The 25,418-nt window shown below is 43.0% G+C and overlaps 1 protein-coding gene across 1 annotated transcript in view; it reads right to left on the bottom strand.

Moving 5' to 3' along the window:
* The window catches only part of brsk2a (BR serine/threonine kinase 2a), a 616,067-nt gene that overhangs the window by 118,084 nt on the left and 472,565 nt on the right, over window positions 1-25,418 (bottom strand). Inside the window, exons 6-8 of the mRNA XM_045227105.1 lie at window positions 25,077-25,110; window positions 22,844-22,912; window positions 21,023-21,169 (exon numbers count right to left, since the gene is read on the bottom strand). Of these exons, the coding sequence (XP_045083040.1) occupies window positions 21,023-21,169; window positions 22,844-22,912; window positions 25,077-25,110 (250 nt within the window). The remainder of the gene's footprint in view (window positions 1-21,022; window positions 21,170-22,843; window positions 22,913-25,076; window positions 25,111-25,418) is intronic.

Genomic DNA, 25,418 nt, shown 5'->3' with positions numbered 1-25,418 from the left:
AAAAGTATAACTTTTTGGACGACATGGGTCCCATTATGCCTGGCGAAATCCAAACACTGCATTCCAAAGTAAGAATAACATTCCACCCATGAGGCCACTAGAGGGCGATTTGGACATTTGGCTGCAGGAAAGGATTTTAAGTAACGTTCTGTCTTATGTAACCATACCATACCAAACCTAACATATTATACTAAAAACAGCGTCCTGTCGAGTCTATGAGACCAGGCTGGCACACGGAATGTCGTGCAAGCAGTGATTCTGAGTGATATTGTTGTTGTACCATGTGCAGCCCCCTGAATACTTTTCACTTTTGAATGGCGACTTCAGATTTCCTGTGAACACACTGAAAATATTTTATGGTGCATGAACTGGCCATACAGTACATGTTAGCTGACATTAGAATCATACGTTGGCTAAGGTTACCTACCTAGCTAAAGTTCATTGGTTATCGTAGCAGCCAAGGACGATTGCTAGTTTATTTGTGCATATTTGTTTGTGCTCCGATTACATGCAAGTGTCTAGATCAACAGTTTACACATGATGACTTCAGCCTTATGTGAAAAACCTTATTAGGCTAAATATAGCTAGCTAGCCTTCCTTGCTTGTGGTTATCTACCTAGCCAACATTAGCTCTCATCTGACTGGTATAATGTTATGTTAGCTAGCTAGCTAGCTACCTAGGTAATCAAAACAAAATCACATTCATTGGCTAGCTACCTTTATTTGCCTGTTTGTTAGCTAGCTAGGTTCCAGCTGACTGGTGTTAGTTAGCTATAGAGGCTAGCTGCTGGACTGTACAAGCAAGCTAATGTTAGCTACGTAACGCTAGCTAGTTAGCTACCTAGCTAATCAAAATATTTGCTTGCATTTATTGATTAACTTCAGATTGAATACCATATAAATTATATATTTAATAAAAACTGTTCCACCTACAAATTTAGTCAATCCGGCAATGGTCACTTTGTGGACTAGTTTTAATCCAATGTCTAGAATCTGAGCTAGGTAGGAGCAATAAATACTGTTAAAAATCAATTGCTAACAACCCTGTTCAAAAATCCGGTATGTGGTTCTCAGTAACAGCTAGACGGCTCATGAAGGGAGGTGGGGAGTGTGTTGTGTACCTCCAATCAAGTTGACTTGCGAATTTTCATCGATATTGGTGTCATATTGTCTTAGATATGATGGTAGGGAGATTTGAGATTAACACTAAGCATCAATCAATGACTATAATACTAAAACAATTAATTTAAAGTACACTTTTAATAAGTGTATTGAATTGTGATGATAGCACATTTATAGTATACTAAAAGACTGAAAAAATAATTAATATGAAGTACACTTTTAATAAGTGTGTTGAAGTTTAATGATTGTATATTTATAGTATATATATTAAGACATACTAGAAAAGTCTCATATTTGAAGTATATTATTTGCATGTTTTGTATATTTAGCCTTTTCACATGTGAGTTCTATGGTGGGAAAAATGACAAATTAGACATACTATGCTGTTTTTTACTTAGAGAATTGTCCATTGTTACATGCTAGTGTCTTTTACTGATACAAACTTGTCTTGTGTGACTTAGTCATGAGTCTGGGCGTACAGATAAGAACCGTTTGGGTGTGACCGCAGTATGTGACATCCTGTTTTCACAATCTGCAGGAAATTAGCTGTGTGGACACTTGCAGGAAAGAACAAAGAATGGTGGCAATGTTAGCTATCTTAATCTGCACAGACAGATTTCTGTGCCCCTGTTTCCACACATCTGCCAACTGCCACATAAACAAAGAGGTATTTACTTTCCTATAAAAGCTGAGACTCAGCTCTGTTCGTAGGGCTCTTAACTCCGCTCCATTTTTGCAAATCTTATAATAAGGTTGTTGTTTGAATATTCTACAGTCACTCTTCCTTTTGATTAGAATTTCCACTACAATTTTGCGACGAGGATGGGATGGCTAACTCCGCCTGCTGATCGCTCCTGGGGAGACCAAGGCTAACTGTGCAGGGGGGCTACAGTAGACATGGCTCAGGGAGCCCACACTCCGATTAAGCGGAGTAGAAAGGGACCTGCCTCGGACCCGGAAGGGAGCGTCAGTGGATGGATACGCCATCCCGAACAGACAGAGTTAAGGGTGAGACTGATTTTCTTAAACGCAACCTCCAATTGGGGAAAGTTCTGGGAACTTTTAGAAAATCCTGTTCTGGGAATAGGTCACGCGTGTTAGAGATACCAGGACAGAGTCCTGATGAAAGTGATTCCAGGATAAGATCCGGAGGTACTATAGAGATACCAGGACAGGGTCGAAAAACATGAATTAATCAGTGGACTGGTAAATCAGTTGGCTATGATTGGGAAACCAGCTATACATTTTAAACCTACACAGAATTGTGCATAGGAGGAACTACCATGTGTGTACAAAATGTTTAATAACATAGAGTAATTAAAAAATAATTTGATAGAGAAGAAATTACAATTTTAAAATTATAAGAAAGTCAGACGTTCCTAACCAAATACTGTTTGTTTTGTGTGTTTGTTTTTGTTTCCTGAGAGTGTCTGTATTGACGAGATATTTAATTTATTTTATGGATGGACGATGGACCCTAATTTTGGTAATATATGTCATCAACAACAGTGATATTTGAAGAGTGACACTGGCAGAAGACATCGGGTCTACCATATTCTCCAGTAGTAAATTGGCATACGCTTTAGTATTGGTTCTAATACAAGGTGCCAGGTGCCGTGACCAATTAAAAGGCACAAATACCATAACTACTCTCCGGGGAAGTGGGTATCACTACCTTGGAAAATGGTTAAAATTGACATATATTAGGCCGTGAGTGAGGAAATCTAAACACTCTGGACACCGTCGAGAGAGGCGCAGAAATAACCATCATTGAAATGTCATCTGTTGTTTCTGACACACCCGTCAAAGGGGGAATAGAAGAGGTCAACTATAGAAAAGCCATAGAGGCGCTAAAAGAAACGCAAGAGCATTCTACCAATTTGGTGGTGTTAATACCGTGTTTTGATTTACACTACCAGTCAAAAGTTTGGACACACCTCATTCAAGGGTTTTTCTTTATTTTTACTATTTCTTACATTGTACAATAATAGTGAAGACATCGAAACTATGAAATAACACATATGGAATCATGTAGTAACCAAAAAAGTGTTAAACAAATCAAAATATATTTTATATTTCAGATTCTTCAAATAGCCACCCTTTGCCTTGATGACAGCTTTGCACACGCTTGGCCATTCTCTCAACCAGCTTCATGAGGTAGTCACCTGGAATGCATCTCAATTAACAGGTGTGCCTTCTTTAAAGTTAATTTGTGGAATTTCTACAGAAGATAACCCTATTTGGTAAAAGACCAAGTCCATATTATGGCAAGAACAGCTCAAATAAGCAAAGAGAAATGACAGTCCATCATTACTTTAAGACATGAAGGTCAGTAAATACGGAACATTTCAATAACTTTGAAAGTTTCTTCAAGTGCAGTCGCAAAAACCATGAAGCGCTATGATGAAACTGGCTCTCATGAGGACCGCCACAGGAATGGAAGACACAGAGTTACCTCTGCTGCAGAGGATAAGTTTATTAGAGTTACCAGCCTCAGAAATTGCAGCCCAAATAAATGCTTCACAGAGTTCAAGTCACAGACACATCTCAACATGAACTGTTCAGAGGGGACTGTGTGAATCAGCCCTTCATAGTCGAATTGCTGCAAAGAAACCACTACTAAAGGACACCAATAAGAGGAAGAGACCTGCTTGGGCCAAGAAACACGAGCAATGGCCAATTGACAGGTGGAAATGTGTCCTTTGGTCTGGAGTCCATATTTGAGAATTTTGGTTCCAACCGCCATGTCTTTGTGAGTCGCGGTGTGGGTGAACGGATTATCTCTGCATGTGTAGTTCCCACCATAAAGCATGGAGGAGGAGGTGTTATGGCGTGGGGGTGCTTTGCTGGTGACACTGTCTGTGATAGAATTCAAGGCACACTTAACCAGCATGGCTACCACAGAATTATGCAGCGATATGCCATCCCATCTGGTTTGAGCTTAGAGGGACTATAATTAGTTTTTCAACAGGACAAAGACCCAACACACCTCCAGGCTGTGTAAAGGCTATTTTACCAAGAAGGAGAGTGATGGAGTGCTGCATCAGATGACCTGGCCTCCACAATCCCCCGACATCAACCAAATTGAGATGGTTTGGGGTGAGTTGGATGGCAGAGTGAAGGAAAAGCAGCCAACAAGTGCTCAGCATATGTGGGAACTCCTTCAAGACTGTTGGAAAACCATTCCAGGTGAAGCTGGTTGAGAGATTGCCAAGAGTGTGCAAAGCTGTCATCAAGGTAAAGGGTGGCTATTTGAAGAATTTCAAATATAACATATATTTTGATTTGTTTAATACTTTTTTGGTTACTAAATGATTCTATATGTGTTATTTCATAGTTTTGATGACTTCACTGTTATTCTACAATGTAGAATATAGTAAAAATAAAGAAAAACCGTTGAATGAGTAGGTGTGTCCAAACTTTTGACTGGGACTGTATTGTGTGTGGTCTTTTTAATTTGGTTGTAAACTGGGTAAGCAGAATGATGGAAATGCTTGAAATATTTTTTAATGGGTTCGGAAGTACAGGGAAAGAAAATGGAAAGAAAATACTTAATGGTGTTGAATGACCTTTGTCCTTACTTTCTGGTGAGGCCTGATCAACCTCTCTAGAAATGATAGAGACATTGGGTGAGATGTGTGAAGAAGTGTATTGCTGTTGTTTTGGTTGTTCTTGTTTTTGTCTATGTTTCGATACAAATCTCACCAGATTGGGTCTGCTGTATGGTCGGGATGTCTCCCTTAGGATTAGCCCTCTAACTCCCTGACCCTATCACTTTGCAGTGAGACGCCAAGATGATAGGGGAGTATAAGCAAGTTGAAGAAAAAAATATGGTTTCAACAATGTGTTGTTATTCTCTTTGACATTGGTTTTAGAAAAGTGTATTCAGAATATTGGTAGTAGTAATCATTTGTCATACAATAAATAATTTGTCTGGATTTCCTGAAAAATAAATGCTCTAAGCTAAACTGTTGTTCTGGTCTGTCCTCTCTTGAGGTTATAGCGAAGGTGACCACAGATGGTATCTAGATGCATGGAAGGGATAATTCGGCCGAGTGTGAACCTCACCCCCTCTAACCGGCTGAAGTAATGGCGACAATGGCGTTCAATATGGCCCTGTCCTTCACCACTTCTACCGTGAGACCTGAGTCCGAGCCAGCAGCCTGTACACAGCATCCAGTCGAATTCATCAACTGCCTTTTCTCTCATGCCTTTTCTCGCAGGAGTGCGACATGAGTCCACGTGGAGTGAGCATGGAGAGAGATCCCGTCCAAACTTCTCTCATGCTGCTGGTGTACTGGTAGGAAAATGGACAAGACATAATGGACTGTACAAGACAGTGGCGGCTCAGGTGAGAGACATCCTCAAGGGCCATCCACTTTGAACATGTGCCATTGGGAGGATGAACTGAAACACTATCTGAAGCAGAACATGAAGAAACGCCAGAAGAAGAGTGCCAGGAAGGAGGGAGGTGGTCAACTGTGTCCGTAAATTGATTTAGGGTTGCCCTAAACTGTTTATTTGAGGTATCAGGTTGATTGTGGAGGTCTGCACACTGGGAAATACATGGTCATTTAGGTAAAAAAATGCATTGAGATACTGATCTGTCATTAACATGCCACTCGCGACAGTGTAAGGCAGGGATAAACGGGGGCCGTACTGAGAAAAGTTAATACTGGTAATATACATACTGTCTATTATTGGTCCCCTGTTTGTAAATGTACATTCTAACTGTGTCGGTGTGTGCTAAATTGAGGGTCTTGCATTTGAGTGATAGACTCAACGTGAAGCACTAAGGACTGTCCTTCTAAATTTGGGTTGTATAACCATGATGGGGACACTGATAGTAAGGGTTTTGTTTTACAGTGGGGGAAAAAAGTATTTAGTCAGCCACCAATTGTGCAAGTTCTCCCACTTAAAAAGATGAGAGAGGCCTGTAATTTTCATCATAGGTACACGGAAACTATGACAGACAAATTGAGAAAAAACATCCAGAAAATCACATTGTAGGATTTTTAATGAATTTATTTGCAAATTATGGTGGAAAATAAGTATTTGGTCAATAACAAAAGTTTCTCAATACTTTGTTATATACCCTTTGTTGGCAATGACACAGGTCAAACGTTTTCTGTAAGTCTTCACAAGGTTTTCACACACTGTTGCTGGTATTTTGGCCCATTCCTCCATGCAGATCTCCTCTAGAGCAGTGATGTTTTGGGGCTGCCGCTGTTTTTTACTGATACAAACTTGTCTTGTGTGAGTTAGTCATAAGTCTAGACATACAGATAAGAGCTGTTTGGGTGCGACCGCAGTATGTGACATCCTGTTTTCATAATCTGCAGGAATTTAGCCATGTGGAAACTTGCAGGAAGGAACAAAGAATGGTGGCAACGTCAGCTTCTTAATCTGCAAAGACAAGCTAATCACCTTTTACACTATGTTCCCCGCCCCTGTTTCCAAACGTCTGCTAACTGCCACCTAAACAAAGAGGTTGTACTTTCATATAAAAGCTGAGACCCAACTCTGTTCGTTAGGCTCTTAACTCTGCACCATTGAGTGATAGTTAACCGCTCCATTTATGCAAATCTTATAATAAAGTCGTTTGAAAAATCTACAGTCTCTCTTCCTTTTGGTTGGAATTTCCACAACAGTTCCAACTACAGTGCCTTGCAAAAGTATTCTTCCCCCTTGGCATTTTTCCAATTTTGTTGCATTACAACCTGTAATTTAAATGGATTTTTATTTGGATTTTATCGAATGTACATACAAAACACAGTCCAAATTGGTGAAGTGAAATGAAAAAAATTACTTGTTTCAAAAAATTCAAAAAAATAAATAACGGAAAAGTGATGCGTGCATATGTATTCATCCCCTTTGCTATGAAGCCCCTAAATAAGATCTGGTGGAACCAATTACCTTTAGAAGTCACATAAATAGTTAAATAAAGTCCACCAGTGTGCAATCTAAGTGTCACATGATCTGTCAAATTATCTCAGTACATATGCACCTGTTTTGAAAGGCCCCAGAGTCTGCAACACCACTAAGCAGCAAGGGGCACCACCAAGCAAGTGACACCATGAAGACCAATGAGCTCTCCAAACAGGTCAGGGACAATGTTGTGTAGAAGTACAGATCAGAAAAATATCCCATGGAGCACCATTAAATCCATTATAAAAAAATTGAAAGAATATGGTACCACAACAAACCTGCCAAGAGAGGGCCACCCACCAAAACTCACGGACCAGGCAAGGAGGGCATTAATCCGAGAGGCAACAAAGAGACCAAAGATAACCCTGAAGGAGCTGCAAAGCTCCACAGCGGAGATTGGAGAATCTGTCCATAGGACCACTTTAAGCTGTACACTACACAAAGCTGGGCTTTACGGAAGAGTGGCCAGAAAAAAGCCATTGCTTAAAGAAAAAAATTAACAAACACATTTGGTGTTCACCAAAAGGCATGTGGGAGACTCCCCAAACATATGGAAGAAGGTACTATGGTCAGATGAGACTAAAATTGAGCTTTTTGGCCATCAAGTAAAACGCTATGTCTGGCGAAAACCCAACACCTCTCATCACCCCAAGAACACCATCCCCACAGTGAAGCATGGTGGTGGCAGCATCATGCTGCGGGGATGTTTTTCATCTTACATCTGTGGTATGAGTTAAAGATTGCCTTGAAGAATGGGCAAAAATCCCAGTGTCTAGATGTGCCAAGCTTATAGAGACATACCCCAAGAGACTTGCAGCTGTAATTGCTGCAAAAGGTGGCTCTACGAAGTATTAACCTTGGGGGGTTGAATAGTTATGCACACTCAAGTTTCACAATAAAAAATATTTTGCATCTTCAAAGTGGTAGGCATTTTTGTGTAAATCAAATTATACAAAAACCCCACAAAAATCCATTTTAATTCCAGGTGTTGTAAGGCAACAAAATAGGAAAAATGCCAAGGGGTGTGAATACTTTCGCAAGCCACTGTATCTCTAACGGTCGACCCAAGTGTACGTTTTGTTATGCGCGTGATGTGTTATGCACTCACGGTTCCAAAATGTTATTGTTACCAACAGGACAGATAACCCGCTCCACCCTCAAACCAAGACACGCTGTCTGCTAATTTTCTAAGGGCTATGTTTCAACTTCAAAATATTCTCTAACAAGTTTTAATTTCTGACAACAGTTTGACTTGAGGTGTGTTCCGCCTCATTCATGTACATAGAAGTAGCCCATTTCACTGTTGCGGACAATTTATGTTTGAGGCTTTACTGAGCCGGACAAACTTCTCTATTCGATGAGAGCCCAAACACTTCCACAGTGTTTCCTGAGATCAAGTATGCAGATATTTGCACAGTCTTGCACAAACATTTTCCCTGTGGCACATTTTCTGCCGGCACTCGCATTGCCTTCATTGCTGTTTTCCTTACAAATAATAACTTTGGACATGTGTGCATTCCTATCAAAGTAAGTACCTTATTTTCTGCATATTGTGTTGTTGTTTCTACTGTAGCATACCATATGTAGAGTCCATTCGGAAAGTATTCAGACCCCTTGACTTTTTCCACATTTTGTTATGTTACAGCCTAATTCTAAAATTGATTAAATTAAATTTTTTCCTCATCAATCTACACACAATAACCCAAAATGACAAAGTGAAAACAGGTTTTTAGACATTTTTGCACATTTATTAAAAATAAAAAACAGAAATACCTTATTTACATAAGTATTCAGACCCTTTGCTATGAGACTCGAAATTGAGGTTGGGTGCATCCTGTTTCCATTGATCATCCTTGAGATATTTGTACAACTTGATTGGAGTCCACATGTGGTAAATTAAATTGATTTGGAAAGGCACACACCTGTCGATATAAGGTCTCACAGTTGACAGTGCATGTCAGAGCAAAAACCGAAAAAATTGTCCATAGAGCTCAGAGACAGGATTGTGTCGAGGCAGAGATCTGGGGAAGGGTACAAACAAATGTCTGCAGCATTGAAGGTTCCCAAGAACACAGTGGCCTCCATCATTCTTAAATGGAAGAAGTTTGGAACCACCAAGACTCTTCCTAGAGCTGGCCGCCCGGCCAAACTGAGCAATCGGGGCGAAGGGCCTTGGCAAGGGAGGTGACCAAGAACCCAATGGTCATTCTGACAGAGCTCTAGAGTTCCTCTATGGAGATGGGAGAAACTTCCAGAAGGACAACCATCTCTGCAGCACTCCACCAATCAGGCCTTTATGGTAGAGTGGCCAGACGGAAGCCACTCCTCAGTAAAAGGCACATGACAGCCCGCTTGGAGTTTGCCAAAAGCCACCTAAAGAACTCTCAGACAATGAGAAACAAGATTCCCTGGTCTGATGAAACCAAGATTGAACTGATTGGCCTGAATGCCAAGTGTCACTTTGGAGGAAACGTGGCACCATCCCTACGGTGAAGCATGGTGGTGTTAGCATCATGCTGTGGGGATGTTTTTCAGCGGCAGGGACTGGGAGACAAGTCAGGATCGAGGGAAAGATGAACGAAGCAATGTACAGAGAGATCCTTGATGAAAACCTGCTCCAGAGCGCTCAGGACCTCAGACTGAGGTGAAGGTTCACCTTCCAACAGGACAACAAGCCTAAGCACACAACCAAGACAACGCAGGAGTGGCTTCGGAACAAGTCTCTGAATGTCCTTGAGTGGCCCAGCCAGAGCCCAGACTTGAACCCGATCAAACATCTCTGTAGCGACCTGAAAATAGCTGTGCAGCGACGCTCCCCATCCAACCTGACAGAGCTTGAGAGGATCTGCAGAGAAGAAAGGGAGAAACTCCCCAATTTCAGGTGTGCCAAGCTTGTAGCGTCATACCCAAGAAGATTCGAGGCTGTAATCGCTGCCAAAGGTCCTTCAACAAAGTACTGAGTAAAGGGTCTGAATACTTCTGTAAATGTGTACTTACAGTTGAAGTCGGAAGATTACATACACTTAGGTTGGGTCATTAAAACTCATTTTTCAACCACTCCACAAATGTCTTGTTAACATACTATAGATTTGGCAAGTCGGTTAGGACATCACCTTTGTGCATGACACAACACACATTCCAACAATTGTTTTCAGACAGATTATTTCCCTTATAATTCACTGTATCACAATTCCAGTGGGTCAGAAGTTTACATTCACTAAGTTTACTGTGCCTTTAAACAGCTTGGAAAATTCCAGAAAGTGATATCATGGCTTTAGAAACTTCTGATAGGCTAATTGACATCATTTGAGTCAATTGGAGGTGTACCTGTGGATGTATTTCAAGGCCTACCTTCAAACTCAGTGCCTCTTTGCTTGACATCATGGGAAAATCAAAATAAATCAGCCAAGACCTCAGAAAAAAATATGTAGACCTCCACAAGTCTGGTTCATCCTTGGGAGCAATTTCCAAACGCCTGAAGGTACCACGTTCATCTGTACAAACAATAGTACGCAAGTATAAACACCATGGGACCACGCAGTCATCATACCGCTCAGGAAGGAGACACGTTCTGCCTCCTAGAGATGAATGTACTTTGGTGCGAAAAGTGCAAATCAATCCCATAACAACAGCAAAGGACCTTGTGAAGATGCTGGAGGAAACAGGTACAAAATTATCTATATCCACAGTAAAACGAGTCCTATATCGACATAACCTGAAAGCCCGCTCAGCAAGGAAGAAGCCACTGCTCCAAAACCGTCATAAAAAGACAGACTACGGTTTGCAACTGGAAGATGGGGACAAAGATTATACTTTTTGGAGAAATGTCCTCTGGTCTGATGAAACAAAAATATAACTGTTTGGCCATAATGACCATCATTATGTTTGGAGGAAAAAGGGGGCTGCTTGTAAGCCGAAGAACACCTTCCCAACCGTGAAGCACGGGAGTGGCAGCATCATGCTGTGGGGGTGCTTTGCTGCAGGAGGGACTGGTGCACTTCACAAAATAGATGGCATCATGAGGAAGGAAAATTATGTGGATATATTGAAGCAACATCTCAGGAAGTTAATGCTTGGTCGCAAATGGTCTTCCAAATGGACAATGATCCCAAGCATACTTCCAAAGTTGTGGCAGAATGGCTTAAGGACAACAAAGTAAAGGTATTGGAGTGGCTATTACAAAGCCCTGACCTCAATCCTATAGAAAATGTGTGGGCAGAACTGAAAAAGCGTGTGTGAGCAAAGGGGAGGCCTACAAACCTGACTCAGTTACACCAGCTCTGTCAGGAGGAATGGGCCAAAATTCACCCAACTTATTGTGGGAAGCTTGTGGAAGGCTACCCGAAACATTTGACTCAAGTTAAACAATTTAAAGGCAATGCTACCAAATACTAATTGAGTGTATGTAAACTTCTGACCCACTGGGAATGTGATGAAATAATTAAAAGCTGAAATAAATCATTCTCTCTACTATTATTCTGACATTTCACATTCTTAAAATAAAGTGGTGATCCTAACTGTGTGGCGCCATGTTTGTTGACATTATACACTGCATTCTGGGTGTCACGTAAACGCCTGTCAGACCAAAGATGTTATAACAAAATGTGGTGAAAGGATAAACTTCTGGAAGTGAATGAAGGGAAGTGAATGATGGTAGACAGCACACCTCCTTCACAATGCATACTGCAAACATACCAAACTCATCTTCTCATCTTTGGTTGACGAGAACATGGTGGCACGCACAAGCTACCCATCGTTGGATTACTTTTGTTTTTTATATAGTGTTTTACTCAATTATTTAGATCAATAGTGATCTCACCTGTAATGTGATAAATTGTAAATAGTAATTGTTATTAGGTAATTCATATTATGGTTTCTGTCAGCCAAAAGTTTGCTAAATATGGCTACTTGTGTTACGTCAATCTTTCCTCAGTTAGCGCTAGGACTAATGTAGCCTACATTTTCCGTTTTGGATGATTGTGTTATGGAGTCCACTTCTGTGGATGTCTAAACATTGCATCCAAAAATAAACTGGTCATATTCAGGACATAACTTTGCAAGGACTGTGTTTGTGCAAAATGTTTCTCTGAAAAACAGTGTGGCCAGCTCAAACACTGACTGTTGCGTCAATCGAAACTGGACGTTCTAAATAAGCATTCTAATCTCACCAGTTTGAGCGTACGCTGCAGGGACCACTGTCGAATGATCACACCCGTGTGCTGGTACGTGTCAAAGGGTTAAGTATACATTAGTATATATATTTTTTTGCTTTGGAAGAAATGCCTTACTTGTCTAAGCTTTAAAGTCCATGTAAGTGCCCCCACCTGAATCTGAAGGGGGCGGTTTGTGTGTGTCACAGTTGGGGTCAACTCCAACTTAATTTGGAATTCTTGAATTGACTCATGAAGTGGAGAATTTATTTAGAATTCAATTTGAATTTCAACAATCTTCAAGTCCATGTAAGTGCCCCCACCTGGATCTGAAGGGGTGGTTTTGTGTGTGTGTGTGTGTGTGTGTGTGTGTGTGTGTGTGTGTGTGTGTCACAGTTGGGTTGAACTCCAATTTAAGTTGGAATTATTGAATTGACTCATGAAGTGGAGAATTTATATAGAATTCAATTTGAATTTCAACTATCTTCAAGTTATGGAATTGGAATTAGACTGTTTGGACTGTTTTAATTTACCCTACGCTAAGCCCCGCCCCCCTTGGTTACTGTTGCAACCTTGGACAACATTTTCCTGGGAAACCCAGTGTAAGATCTATTTAGCTTTATTGTCACCAGTTAAATTGATGAGTTGGTGTGTGGGTGCATGCATGCGTGCAGTGATGGATCGATGATGTCATAATGGCCCTCTCTTAAGGCTTACTGTTCTTGCAACCTGATTGGCCGAATGTTGCAGAGCAGGACCATGCAGCATAACTAGGAACACAACCTCTGAGGACCATTTGACATTCTGCTAGGTCACAAAACATTATTCTCACAAAAAACTCTGCTTGGTGACTGTACCCTTAACCACAACAAGAACTACAGCAGCCGATGGAGACAGGGAGGGGAGAGATACAAAGAGCAAGTGCTAGGTTGGCGATACAGAGAGATACAGTGGTTTCTCTCTCATCAGTATTGTGTGACTTCTGCTCTTCTCTGTTTGACCCTTTATCTCAGGACACAGGGACAGGAGGATGCTGATGGCTGCTGGGAGATGGAGGCAGATGGAGGGAGCTGGGATATAGAATTCAGAGCAGACACACACACACACACACACTCTCATACACACACACACACACACACACACACACACACACACACACACACACACACACACACACACACACACACACACACACACACACACACACTCTCTCTCTCTCTCTTAGTGTTATATGGCTGGTGTGAGGCTCCTGTGTAGTATTCTGAACTATTCGTGATGGATAGTTCAGAAGCCAGGTCGCCCAAGAGCCACTGTGGAATTAAACGTCCGTCCAGGTAAGCAGGACGTCAGGAGATTACTTAAAAACCGGCCACTAGGGACAATGGCGAGAGCTATTACCATCAAGTAGGCTTGGGTTTTGCTAGGGCATTGTGGACGGGGATGGCGGATGGCCATAAGCTGTGTGCTCTGACTCTGAGGGTTGCATGTTCAATCCTAGGCACCGTTTTAACTCTATCCCAAACTTGAACCCTTAACCATTCTGAATGAATGCCTAAACTTAACTGTGGCGTTGTTTTTTTGTAACCCTATTTCAAACCATTCTGAATTAATGCCTACATTTAACCTTCAAAATTTGACGTTTATGGACAAGGTTTTGGACGTCTGATTCTGCAGTGAGACTGTGAGAGCTTGTTGAGTTCAGGCATGGGCGAATGGGATATTAGCTTCCATTCAAGGGCAGTGTGTCTTGCTTCACACATACATGCACACACACACGCACAAACGCACACACACACACCTCCCCAATCCTCACACTAAAACACTGGGAGCCTGGGTGACACTTTCGTGGCGTCCTCTGCATCTCTGTGAGCAGGCTGAATGTGACAACCCAGGGTGAGAACAAAGGGCTCATGGATCTTTATATAAACTAGGGTACCAGTGAAGGTTTCCTACGCTGGACAACTTGTTAAAGCTGTTGATGAGTCATTGATAGTAATCTGCAAAAAATATATAATGTCATTACATTAAGATATAAGGGGAGATCAAAGCTATATTTAATAAAATTCACGAGTTGATTTAAAACCTACACTGAGTGTACAAAACATTAAGGACACCTGCTCTTTCCATGACATAGACTGACCAGGTGAAAGCTACGATCCCTTATTGATGTCACTTGTTAAGTCCACTTCAATCAGTGTAGATGAAGGGTAGAAGACAGGTTAAATAAGGATTTTTAAGCCTTGAGACAATTGAGACATTGATTGTGTATGTGTGCCATTGAGGGTGAATGGGCTAGACAAAATACTTAAATGCCTTTTGTGATGTCACGAGAGGCTGTGTCCTGGAGGGACATTACATCCCCCTGAGGTGGCTGCAAACCCAGACAGCTATGGCTCCATCTGCTGGTATGGTCGGGAACTCCACCCCTCTATGGCCAATCTTCCCATGCAGCTGAAACAAATGAGGAGCTGATGAGCTGAAGGTTTGGGAAGGGAAGAGACACACTGAGGGAGTGTGTGGGGGGTGAAGAGACACAGTCTCCAACCTGGGCTCTCTGGAGGACAAGAGTGCTGCACGTCCACTTCCATGAGGAATATAAGGATTTGGAGATACTTACCTTTGGGAAATACTCACCTTTGGATATATGCACCTGTGGAAATACGTGAGAGACATTTGGAAGGACTTTTTGCTGGGTTGGCCACTAGCTGCAACGTGGACTACAGTAAGGCTGGGGAAAAGTTATCTGAGCGAGTGAGAATTATGATTTTGGATGTGGAAGAGACATCCCTGAACTGTTAACCCTTAAAGAGCCACAAGAGAACAGAATTTTGTTATATTTTCGTTAATTTCCCAAGACCTATAATAAAATCCTTGTTTTGTTTGAACCTTGTCTCCTTGCACTACTTGAGCAATCCCGCTGAAAGCTGTGTAGCCTCTCGTGACGTCACAGATGGTGGAGAATACGGGCACGCTCAAGCGTTAATAGTGCATGTCAGAGGAGGATACCGAAGGTTTGATCACCCAGTTTTCCAAGTTGGCCGTAGGCTCCCCGCCGACTGAAATGGAGGACATATTGAAAGCCCTTGTTGCTGGCCAGCAAGCCCAGATGCAAGCAAACGTGGCTCTCTTGGAGGAGCAAAAGAAAGCCAACCTTCTGAAGGCAGAGGAATTGCAGTTGCAGAGACAGAGGGTGGTCCAAAATACCCGCCCAATAAAGGCAAGTGACTTTATATCTAAGATGGGAGCTACCGATGACATTGAGGCATACCTGCATGCATTTGAGGCCACGGCCACTAGGGAAGCCTGGCCCAAGCAACAGTGGGTTGGTCTGTTAGCCCCCCTTTCTAACCGGGGAATCGCTGAATGCTGTCCAGGACCTGGGCCCTGACCAGGTTACTGACTATGATGCCCTGAAGTCTGAGATCCTCAGCAGATATGGACTCACAAAGTTTGGTATGGCCCAGCGCTTTCACAGCTGGACCTTCCAACCAGACCAACCTCCTCGGGCGCAGATGCATGAACTTGTCCGAATCGCAAGGAAATGGCTGGATCCGCAGAGGAATACAGCAGCGGCGGTGGTGGAGGCCGTTGTGGTGGATCGTTACCTACGCGCCCTGCCTTATGAGGCAAAACGGTTCATCAGTCAACAGGCCTTGACCACGGCTGATCTGACCGTGGAAGCTGTGGAAAAGTACCAGGCCACAGCGGAGATGCTGAATGCTTCCCGAAAAGACCCCAGGAGTGCGGCCCCACCACAAATGGGAAGAACCCGTCCAAAGGACCCCAAGGTCTCGAACCCAGCCACGTCAGGACTTATCCCGGCTCCAGGGGGAGCCAGAAACCAGGCGGGTCCAAGAAGAGTACACCAGGAGGGGGGAAACTCGACAGTGTTACCGGTGTGGGGAGATGGGACATATCTCCTGGCAGTGTGGGAAACCAGCCGAGGAACCTATGCCCACTGCGGAGTCCTCCAGCTCAGCACCCACACACCGTTTTGCCTCGCTCTTGGGAGTCGTAGATGGCGGCCCAGATCGACCCCCCACCTGCCCGGTAACTGTGAATCACCATGATGTGGAGGCCTTACTGGATTCTGGTAGCCGGGCCACCCTGGTGCGTAAGGATTTGGTGGGCCCAACGTGTCTGACCCCGGGGAAAGTCCTCCCAGTTTCCTGTGTCCATGGGGACACCAGAGAATACCCCATTACTGAACTTACAATGACCAGCACACGGGGAACCATACACACGACGGCGGGGGTGGTTGATTCCCTCCCCGTCCCTGTCCTAATTGGACGAGACTGCCCAGCCTTTTACCCACTCTGGAGAGAGTCTCAGGAGAGGATAACCCGAGTACCTCGGAAACGGAGAGGCAAGACTCATCCTGGGAAGGCTCCGGTGCAATCCTCCGAATTACTCACTCCCGCCCGGGCTCTGATAGGGATGGCAGGTGCCCAGACCGACACAGAGACGGAGCTACAGAATCTGGACAAGGAACTGTCTGGTCTGAAGGCGACCGCTGAGAGGTATCGTTTGTTAAAGCAACAGTTAGACATGAAGACAGAAGAGTTAGATATCCTCCAGGCTAAACTCCAACAGAGCTCCTTCCATAAGCAACAGGAGGAGCTGGAGAGGCTGCGCAGGACCATCGAGGAGTGTGAGGAGACCCTGCGCAGTAGTAAGGAGGTCCAGAAGAAGGCAGAGGAGAAGTACAAGGTGTTGGAGAACAAGATGAAGAATGCGGAGGCAAAGAGAGAGAAGGAACTGAAAGCTGCTCAACAGAAGCTAAACTCTGCTAAAACCAAGGCTGATGCGTTCAGTAAGAAACTCAAGGAGAGACAACAGGAGGCTGAGTCCCTGGTCCTAGAGGTGGAGGAGTTGAAGAGAGAGCAGGCTGGCAAGCACCACGGCAATGCGGACGCCCTCTCCCGGCGTGATGCCTTCTTCGCTGCCTTTACCCCGACGAGGACGTCGGTCCCGAGGAGGGGGATGTGTGATGTCACGAGAGGCTGTGTCCTGGAGGGACGTTACATCCCCCTGAGGTGGCTGCAAACCCAGACAGCTATGGCTCCATCTGCTGGTATGGTCGGGAACTCCACCCCTCTATGGCCAATCTTCCCACGCAGCTGAAACAAATGAGGAGCTGATGAGCTGAAGGTTTGGGAAGGGAAGAGACACACTGAGGGGAGTGTGTGGGGGGTGAAGAGACACAGTCTCCAACCTGGGCTCTCTGGAGGACAAGAGTGCTGCACGTCCACTTCCATGAGGAATATAAGGATTTGGAGATACTTACCTTTGGGAAATACTCACCTTTGGATATATGCACCTGTGGAAATACGTGAGAGACATTTGGAAGGACTTTTTGCTGGGTTGGCCACTAGCTGCAACGTGGACTACAGTAAGGCTGGGGAAAAGTTATCTGAGCGAGTGAGAATTATGATTTTGGATGTGGAAGAGACATCCCTGAACTGTTAACCCTTAAAGAGCCACAAGAGAACAGAATTTTGTTATATTTTCGTTAATTTCCCAAGACCTATAATAAAATCCTTGTTTTGTTTGAACCTTGTCTCCTTGCACTACTTGAGCAATCCCGCTGAAAGCTGTGTAGCCTCTCGTGACGTCACACTTTGAACGTGGTGTCGTAGTAAGTGCCAAGCGCACCGGTTTGTGTCAAGAACTACTACGCTGCTGGGTTTTTCACACTCAATAGTTTCCCTTGTGTATCAAGAATGGTTCACCACACAAAGGACATCCAGCCAACTTGAAACAACAGTGGGAAGCATTGGAGTCAACTTGGTCCAGCATTCCTATGGAACGCTTTCAACACCTTGTAGAGTCCATGCCCTGAAGAATTGAGGCTGTTCTGAGGGCAAAAGGGGGTGCAACTCAATAGTAGGAAGATGTCCTTAATGTTTTGTACACTCCGTGTATGTTTAACCCTTTATCATGGTTGGTGTCTTGATGGAGTTGTCCAAAATCATGTGACATAAAACACTACTTTTCTGTCCTTGCATTTATGGCAGTGTAAGTTGTCGTTACATCATATATTAATCATGAATCTGTTAAATTAGACATTAAACTTGAACCCTGTAAGAGTCCTGAATCTAGCTGTCGGACTGTTTTTTTGTATAGAGATCTCAGAAATGCAGCGTTACTACGTAACATTTCGTGTGTCTCCTTATGTTATGGGGGTGAAAAAGTTTTCATAGGCACACAAATCCAACATAATAAATATGAGTGCAAAATCGAATGCTACTAACCGAAAGAGTCACCTTACCTTGATACTTAAAACCTAAATCAATACGGTCATTAATGTGGTTCTTCAATAATTATCCATAATAGTTATGCAATGATATTTTTTACAGATCATCATCTGATCCAGGAAGGAATTTTCCGAATGACAGTCATGTGACGAAAAACTGTTGTGATAGAGCATGCGATGCAACAACAGCCCAAGTGCTGGGAAAAAGGTGTTTGAGAGGAATATCCAGAATATTTTGGTGTCTCATTCATTACACCGGTGAAGACAGTTGTGCCTGGATCCATGTTGGATCTAATATCCCTAGCGAATTGATGTTGATCATCTGCTGTTGTCTGCTTGATTTACAGCAGGGTCTCATTCGATTTAACAGATAAAGCATGAAGGTAATGTGTTCATGTTTTCATATGTTTTTGTGCCTCGGATTGGACACCGAGTCTACTGTGCGCAATTGTGTAGGATAGACTATTGTGCATATAATGACAACAAATTACATAGCCTTGTGGGCTTGTTCACAATATGACCTGGCAATAAAATAACATGACAAATAGATGTTATTTTCCATGTTACACCCGCAATTTTAAACAATACCAGGGGCTTGAGGTAGCCTACTTGAATTTGGAGCTCAGAAATTAATGTACTGTAATAGGCCTACCTTGAAAATCAGACATTTCCTCAATTTGGTGCTTGAAAAGTCCTTGTAATTATTGTAGCCAATTTATAAGTTCTTCTGCTCTCTTTTAATTATCTGTGATTTCATTTTTAATCCGTTTTTGTGAGATGTGGCCACTTTCGTTTGTTTCCCACTGCTTCAATTGAAAAGTGTTGTGCTACTCTGTTGCGGTAAAACCATGGGCGGTTATTATGAAGACAACAACATCTAATGTTGGCTTCAACTTGGATTTCCATACAAATCCTTCCATTAAAAAAGGAACCTGGTTTTTGGTCACTTTCTCATTATAAAAACAGTGATGGTGAGATTCAAATGGTGAGATTAATGCTACCACTATTCATGGCTTTATTATGTGTGTCTGCGTCGGCCACATAGCAACAGAAAAAGGCATCCAATCTATTTAGTCAGACAATGACCACATTATTCTCACATATTTTTGAATGTAATAATAATTTGAATATCAATGCATTGGCAAGGACAAAAACAATTCAGTATTCTTAAAGTGGTAATTACCTACTTTTTTTTAAACACTTTTTGCACGCTTTTGCGGGGTTCTATATTAGGCCCTATATGTAGAATTATATAAATTATACAATTGTATAACATTTAGGTCCTTCAAAATTACAATTAAGTGGTTGAAAAAGTCCCTGAAAGTCCTTGAATTTGACTTACAAATGTCTGTAGGAACCCTGCTTAAATGATTTATAGTCCTAGTTATGGGTGAATTTATATTTATTAGCTTTTATTCCTCTAAGTACAGATATCGAACTGCATGAAAATCCTTTTTAATTTTGTTTCAAATCATTTTGACATTTTTATCCAAATGTCACACATTGGCCCCATTATTTATAGAAAGACCCTCATCCACCTCTCTCTCTATCTCTCTCTCCCTCTGTGTAGCGCTCACACTTTGAACTCACTTACCACATTCATTATTTATATTTTCATTCCTTTCTATCTTCCTCTCCATCTCTCCCTCTGTTTCTCTCTTTCAAACTCTCTCTCTACCTCTTCTCTCTCTCTCTATCATCTCCTCGTCTTTCTCTCCCTCTCCCTGCCAAGGTGATCAGTTTGTCCTGCTGAGAGAGAAACCAAGAGGGACTTGCATTGTGATGTGTACATTAAGTTGTGGACTAGGGAGTTTCCTCAAACTAAGGGAATAGACTCAAACAGTTTCCCAACTTTGCAATAGAGGGCTCAAACAGAATATCGAATGAGACAAATCCAATGTGAAGGTTGGGGAGAATAACAAAACAACAAAACAAAAGAAAGAAGGTTTGCTTGGCAGCATGACGTTTGTATTAGCAAGTTTAGTGAACGACTACTGACATCATGTTTCCCTCCGAATCAAAGCATGGGTTGGTGGGGTAGCCTAGAGGTTAGAGAGGTGGAACAATAGCCGGGGGGATTGCTGGTTCAAGCCCTAGGCTGAGTGATAAACAGTGGGAACTGAACTGACAACCAGAGGGCTACTGTTCACAGGTACCATTCAATGTCACTGTGCCCTTGATCAAGGCAGCTAACCCCTCAGGTACGGACTGGCCAAAGGGCAGTTCTGCCAAATGCCAGATGGGCTGGTCCCTCTTTAGCCAAGTGGGCTGTTGAAATTGTTTGTTTGCTTTTTTGGCCCAGAATGGCCATTATTTAATAGTGGGGGTTTCAAGGTTTCAAGGGGGGAAATGGGTCAGTGTGGGGGCCTTGAGAGGAAGAACTTGGTTAGAAAGGCCTGGGCTGATTTCTGTAACCCCTACAATTGCTCTGCAGCTGATGCTGTGCTAATCCCAGTTTAGCATGTTCGTTGTGTGAAGCTGCTGACCTATTGTGACAGCAAAATCATTAGGCCAAAGCAAAAAATCTCTCTCAGCCCGTGTCTAAACAACCACGCATTTAACTGACCGTTAGCCGTTTGGTGGCGTCTACCTCGATCATGCCCCGGAGGAGGTTCTGACAGTCTGGGGGGATGAAGTGGGGCATATGGAACCCTCCCAGCTTCACCTTCTCCAGCAGGTTCCTCAGGTTGTCGTCGTCGAACGGTAGGGCGCCCTTAGAGGGGGAGGGGGGAGAGTGAGGGGAGGGAGGAAGGGGGAGGAGAGGGGGGGGGAGAGCAGGGATGAGGGAGAGCAGAAAGAGAGTCGGGGGAGAGAGAAGAGGAAGAGAGAAGTAGAGGGTGGCAGAGTTATGAGGCAAAGTTGCCATCAGACCAAACAAGTGTTAATTTAGAACACAACGGTTGAGAGTTCATCAAAAAGACTCCCCAAAACAAAAACAACAGAGTTTCTGACATGATGCAGCAACACTCCTATTAGTGAGATTTGCCCTCCAACGTGATGCTAACTAAATAATAAACAGGGGTAAACAGAGAAGAGGGCTGTGGTGTTAATAATTACCCTGCCTTCTCTCTCGCTCCACCTCCCTACTTTAACACACTCACATCACAATCATTTATCAAGATGGGCTGACACCCTGCAGATGTGGTTGTTTGATAAACAACAGGAATATCAAGAATACGAGAGTGGGAGAGAGAGAGAGAGAGAGAGAGAGAGAGAGAGAGAGAGAGAGAGAGAGAGAGAGAGAGAGAGAGAGAGAGAGAGAGAGAGAGAGAGAGAGAGAGAGAGAGAGAGAGAGAGAGAGAGAGAGAGAGAGAGAGAGAGAGAGAGAGAGAGAGAGAGAGAGAGAGAGAGAGAGAGAGAGAGAGAAGGAAGGAAGGAAGGAGAGAGAGAAAGAGAGAGATGGGGAAGACTTGTGTAACATATGATCAGAATAGAGCCTAATTGCAGGGGAGTGAGAGTGTCTCATCCAATCCAACAAATCGTGCTCTCCTAGCCAGCAACAGAACAGAGGGAGCCCAGAGAGTAAACAAAGCTCGACAGGAGGGAGAGCATTTATTTACAGTCAAACAAATGGAAATAAACTTTTGTTCGGAAGGTGGAAAGTAAAGAAATTGATCAAGATAATGATAAACCAAATCATATGTGAATGGAAAGAGAACGGGACTTAGAGGATGCATCGGCACTTGTCATTCTTTGTTTATGTGGCCTGTGTGTGTGTGTATGCACACATGCACACACACACACACACACACACCAACCCCCCACACACACAGACACATATGCACGTACACACGTGCACTCTAACACCAACCCACCCACACATATGCACGCACACACACACACACACACACACAAACACACACACACACACACACAGTGGCCTGTGGCCAAAAAACAGTCAGTCTGAGTTAGTATTTATTTTAGGAAGCAATGTGTCTGTATGGCTGTATCCATTATTCATAGTGGAGGGACGTAGAGAAACTACAGTCCTAGATGATGAAATTAGGCACCAGGCTGCAGGGCCTTCTATATTATAGCCAAAACACAGGGAGATAATGGGAGGCTGACTGTGGCCAAATGAAGTAGTCACCATGGTCATGCTAGAAAGGACCAAAGTGGCCAGTTGATATTGTTGTTGCGCTAGTATATCTAAGGTTGGGGTCAGGATCTTAGTCAATTCTATTAGTCCGATCCAGTAATCCATTGGCTTTTTTGGGGGAAGTCATGCGTTGTGCTTGTTTCACCAACCATCAGTGCACTGTCAATGTGTCTCTGATGTATGCAAGCGTATGTTGTTGCTGTATGCCTCTTGCTGGTGGCAAATCCAATTTCCCCTTGTGGGATTAATAGAGTTTATTCAATTCAAAGGGTGAAAGTTGACACTCACCACCAATAGGGCGAAGAGGATGACCCCACAGCTCCACACGTCTGCTTTTCTGCCGTCATACTTCTCCCCCTAAGAGAGAGAGAAAGACAAAGAGAAAAAAGAAAGAGAAATATAGGAATTTTTAAGTGAAGGCTCTCTCAGAGGAAGATCATGGATCAACCTCATTTGGGGGAATTCCGAGTTAAGCTAAATGGAATGTCATTCCCTTTTCATGCACTGTTCTCTCTACGCGTATTCTGAACTTAAGCATGAGAATAACATGCTATTCACCCGTTATTTGTTTGGGGTGGAGATCAAACAAAAGACGGTGTGGCGGAGGTGACCTTGACTTAATTCTCTCATAATTCCACCACCTTTACGCGCGATGAAACGATGAATAAGGTCGAGCAACCTGTCGGTACCAAGTCGAACAACATCTACTTTCTTTTTCAAAATAGAAATTACACAATTCTCCATGCACTGTAATTTACAAATTGATAAGAGCTATTGATAAGAGCTAGGTCAATTTTACTGAAAAAAATATAAATGCAACATGAAACAATTTTAAAGATTTTACTGAGTTTACTCACTTCATATAAGTCAATTTAATGAGGCCCTAATCTATGGATTTCACATGACTGGGCAGGGGTGCAGCCATGGGTGGGCCTAGGAGGGCATAGGCCCATTTACTTGGCAGCCAGGCCCACCCACTGGGGAGCCAGGGCCAGCCAATCAGAAATAGTTTTTCCACACAAAAGAGTCCCCTGTAGCTCAGTTGGTAGAGCATGGCGCTTGCAATGCCAGGGTTGTGGGTTCGTTTCCCACGGGGGGCCAGTATGAAAGTGTATGCGCTCACTAACTGTAAGTCGCTCTGGATAAGAGCGTCTGCTAAATGACTCAAATGTAAATGTATTACAGACCGAAATACTCCTCAGCACCCACCCCCCCCACACCCCTCCCTCAGACGATCCCGCAGGTGAAGAAGCCGGATGTGGAGGTCCTGGGCTGATGTGGTCTGCAGTTGTGAGGCCGGTTGTACGTACTGCCAAATTCTCTAAAACGACGTTGGAGGGAGCTTATGTTAGAGAAATGAACATTAAATTATCTGGCAACAGCTCTGGTGGACATCCCTGCAGTCAGCATGCCAATTGCACGCTCCCTCAAAACTTGAGACATTTGTGGCATTGTGTTGTGTGGCAAAACTGCACATTTTAAAGTGGCCTTTTATTGTCCCCAGCACAAGGTGCACCTGTGTAATGATCATGCTGTTTAATCAGCTTATTGATATGCCACACCTGTCAGGTGGATGGATTATATTGGCAAAGGAGAAATGCTCACTAATAAGGATGTAAAGAAATGTGTGCACCAAATTTGAGAGAAATAAGCTTTTTGTGCGTATGGGAAATTTCTGGGATTTTTTATTTCAGCTCATGAAACATGGGACCAACACTTTACATGTTGCATTGATATTTATGTTCAGTTTAGTAAGCTGTTTTGATAAGGGGATTGTAAATATATATGACTATTGTTTTAGATCTATTTTACCTTATGATCGCTGGAGAGAAATGTGAAACCAATTATATGGCAGCAAACAGAAGCATATCAACATCAGTTTATTACATGCTGGCCTTATAACTTGCAGGGGTGAAATTTGGAGACCCAAGCTATAGGTTTCTGTAGCCATGTGCAAATGACAGTATAGCGCCAAACCTACCGAGTTGATTTATGATTTCTAGAATGGTTAATTAATTATATGCCCAGACTATTTTCTACTATTTGTATGTGTTAAAAATTAGCCACTATCGGAAGCCACGGTCAGTTATACCCACATAGCCTACATTTATAACTGTCACTTTAGTGTTAGTTTCCTTACATTTTGCATCATTCCATTCCAGTGTTAGTTAACCTTTCTTTCCTCTGTCACGTTCGTGTGGTTGTTCCTGAGGATCCCTAGCAAAAGGGGATCATATTAGGCTAACGTACTACAAGTTGTGCAATAATTTGGGACATGTAGCCTATTTGAATCATTATGGAACGCTGACCATACCTAGCAGTTTAAACCTGGAGCCTGGCGCACGGTTCATGGCGACTGGATCGGGTTTTCAGCGGTTTAATTAAATGTATTCAGCGCGCGCATAAGGTAAGTCTGAATACCAACTAAGTCCGAATACCAACTACTGAGAAGTGCATGGGAAAGGCATACAATTCCTAAGACTGAATCGGGCCCTTGAAGAGTAAACTAAAACATACTCACCCTTATAACCTCTGGGCATGCGTAGTGCGGAGATCTGTGAAGAGACACAGAAAACAATCTTTATTGGCAAAATTCTATGTAGCAACTTCAATGCGAATTCCTACTAAAAAACTGTGCTTAGAAACTTAAAATCAGGCCCCCTTCGCTCCAGAATTATCAGGGGGCTTCTGACACAATATGTGCGTCCCAAATTGCACTTTATTCCCTATATAGTGCACTACTTTTGTCAAAAGTAGTGCACTACAGTATATATTGAATAGGGGTGTCATTTGGGACATCCATCGCTTTCACTTTGTTATTACCCCAGGTAGTATGTGATTGTGAAAGAAGAAAACAGTGATT

Source organism: Coregonus clupeaformis, chromosome 19, assembly GCF_020615455.1.
Source record: "Coregonus clupeaformis isolate EN_2021a chromosome 19, ASM2061545v1, whole genome shotgun sequence".
Classification (NCBI taxonomy): domain Eukaryota; kingdom Metazoa; phylum Chordata; class Actinopteri; order Salmoniformes; family Salmonidae; genus Coregonus; species Coregonus clupeaformis.
This window is presented reverse-complemented; position numbering and strand designations above follow the sequence as displayed.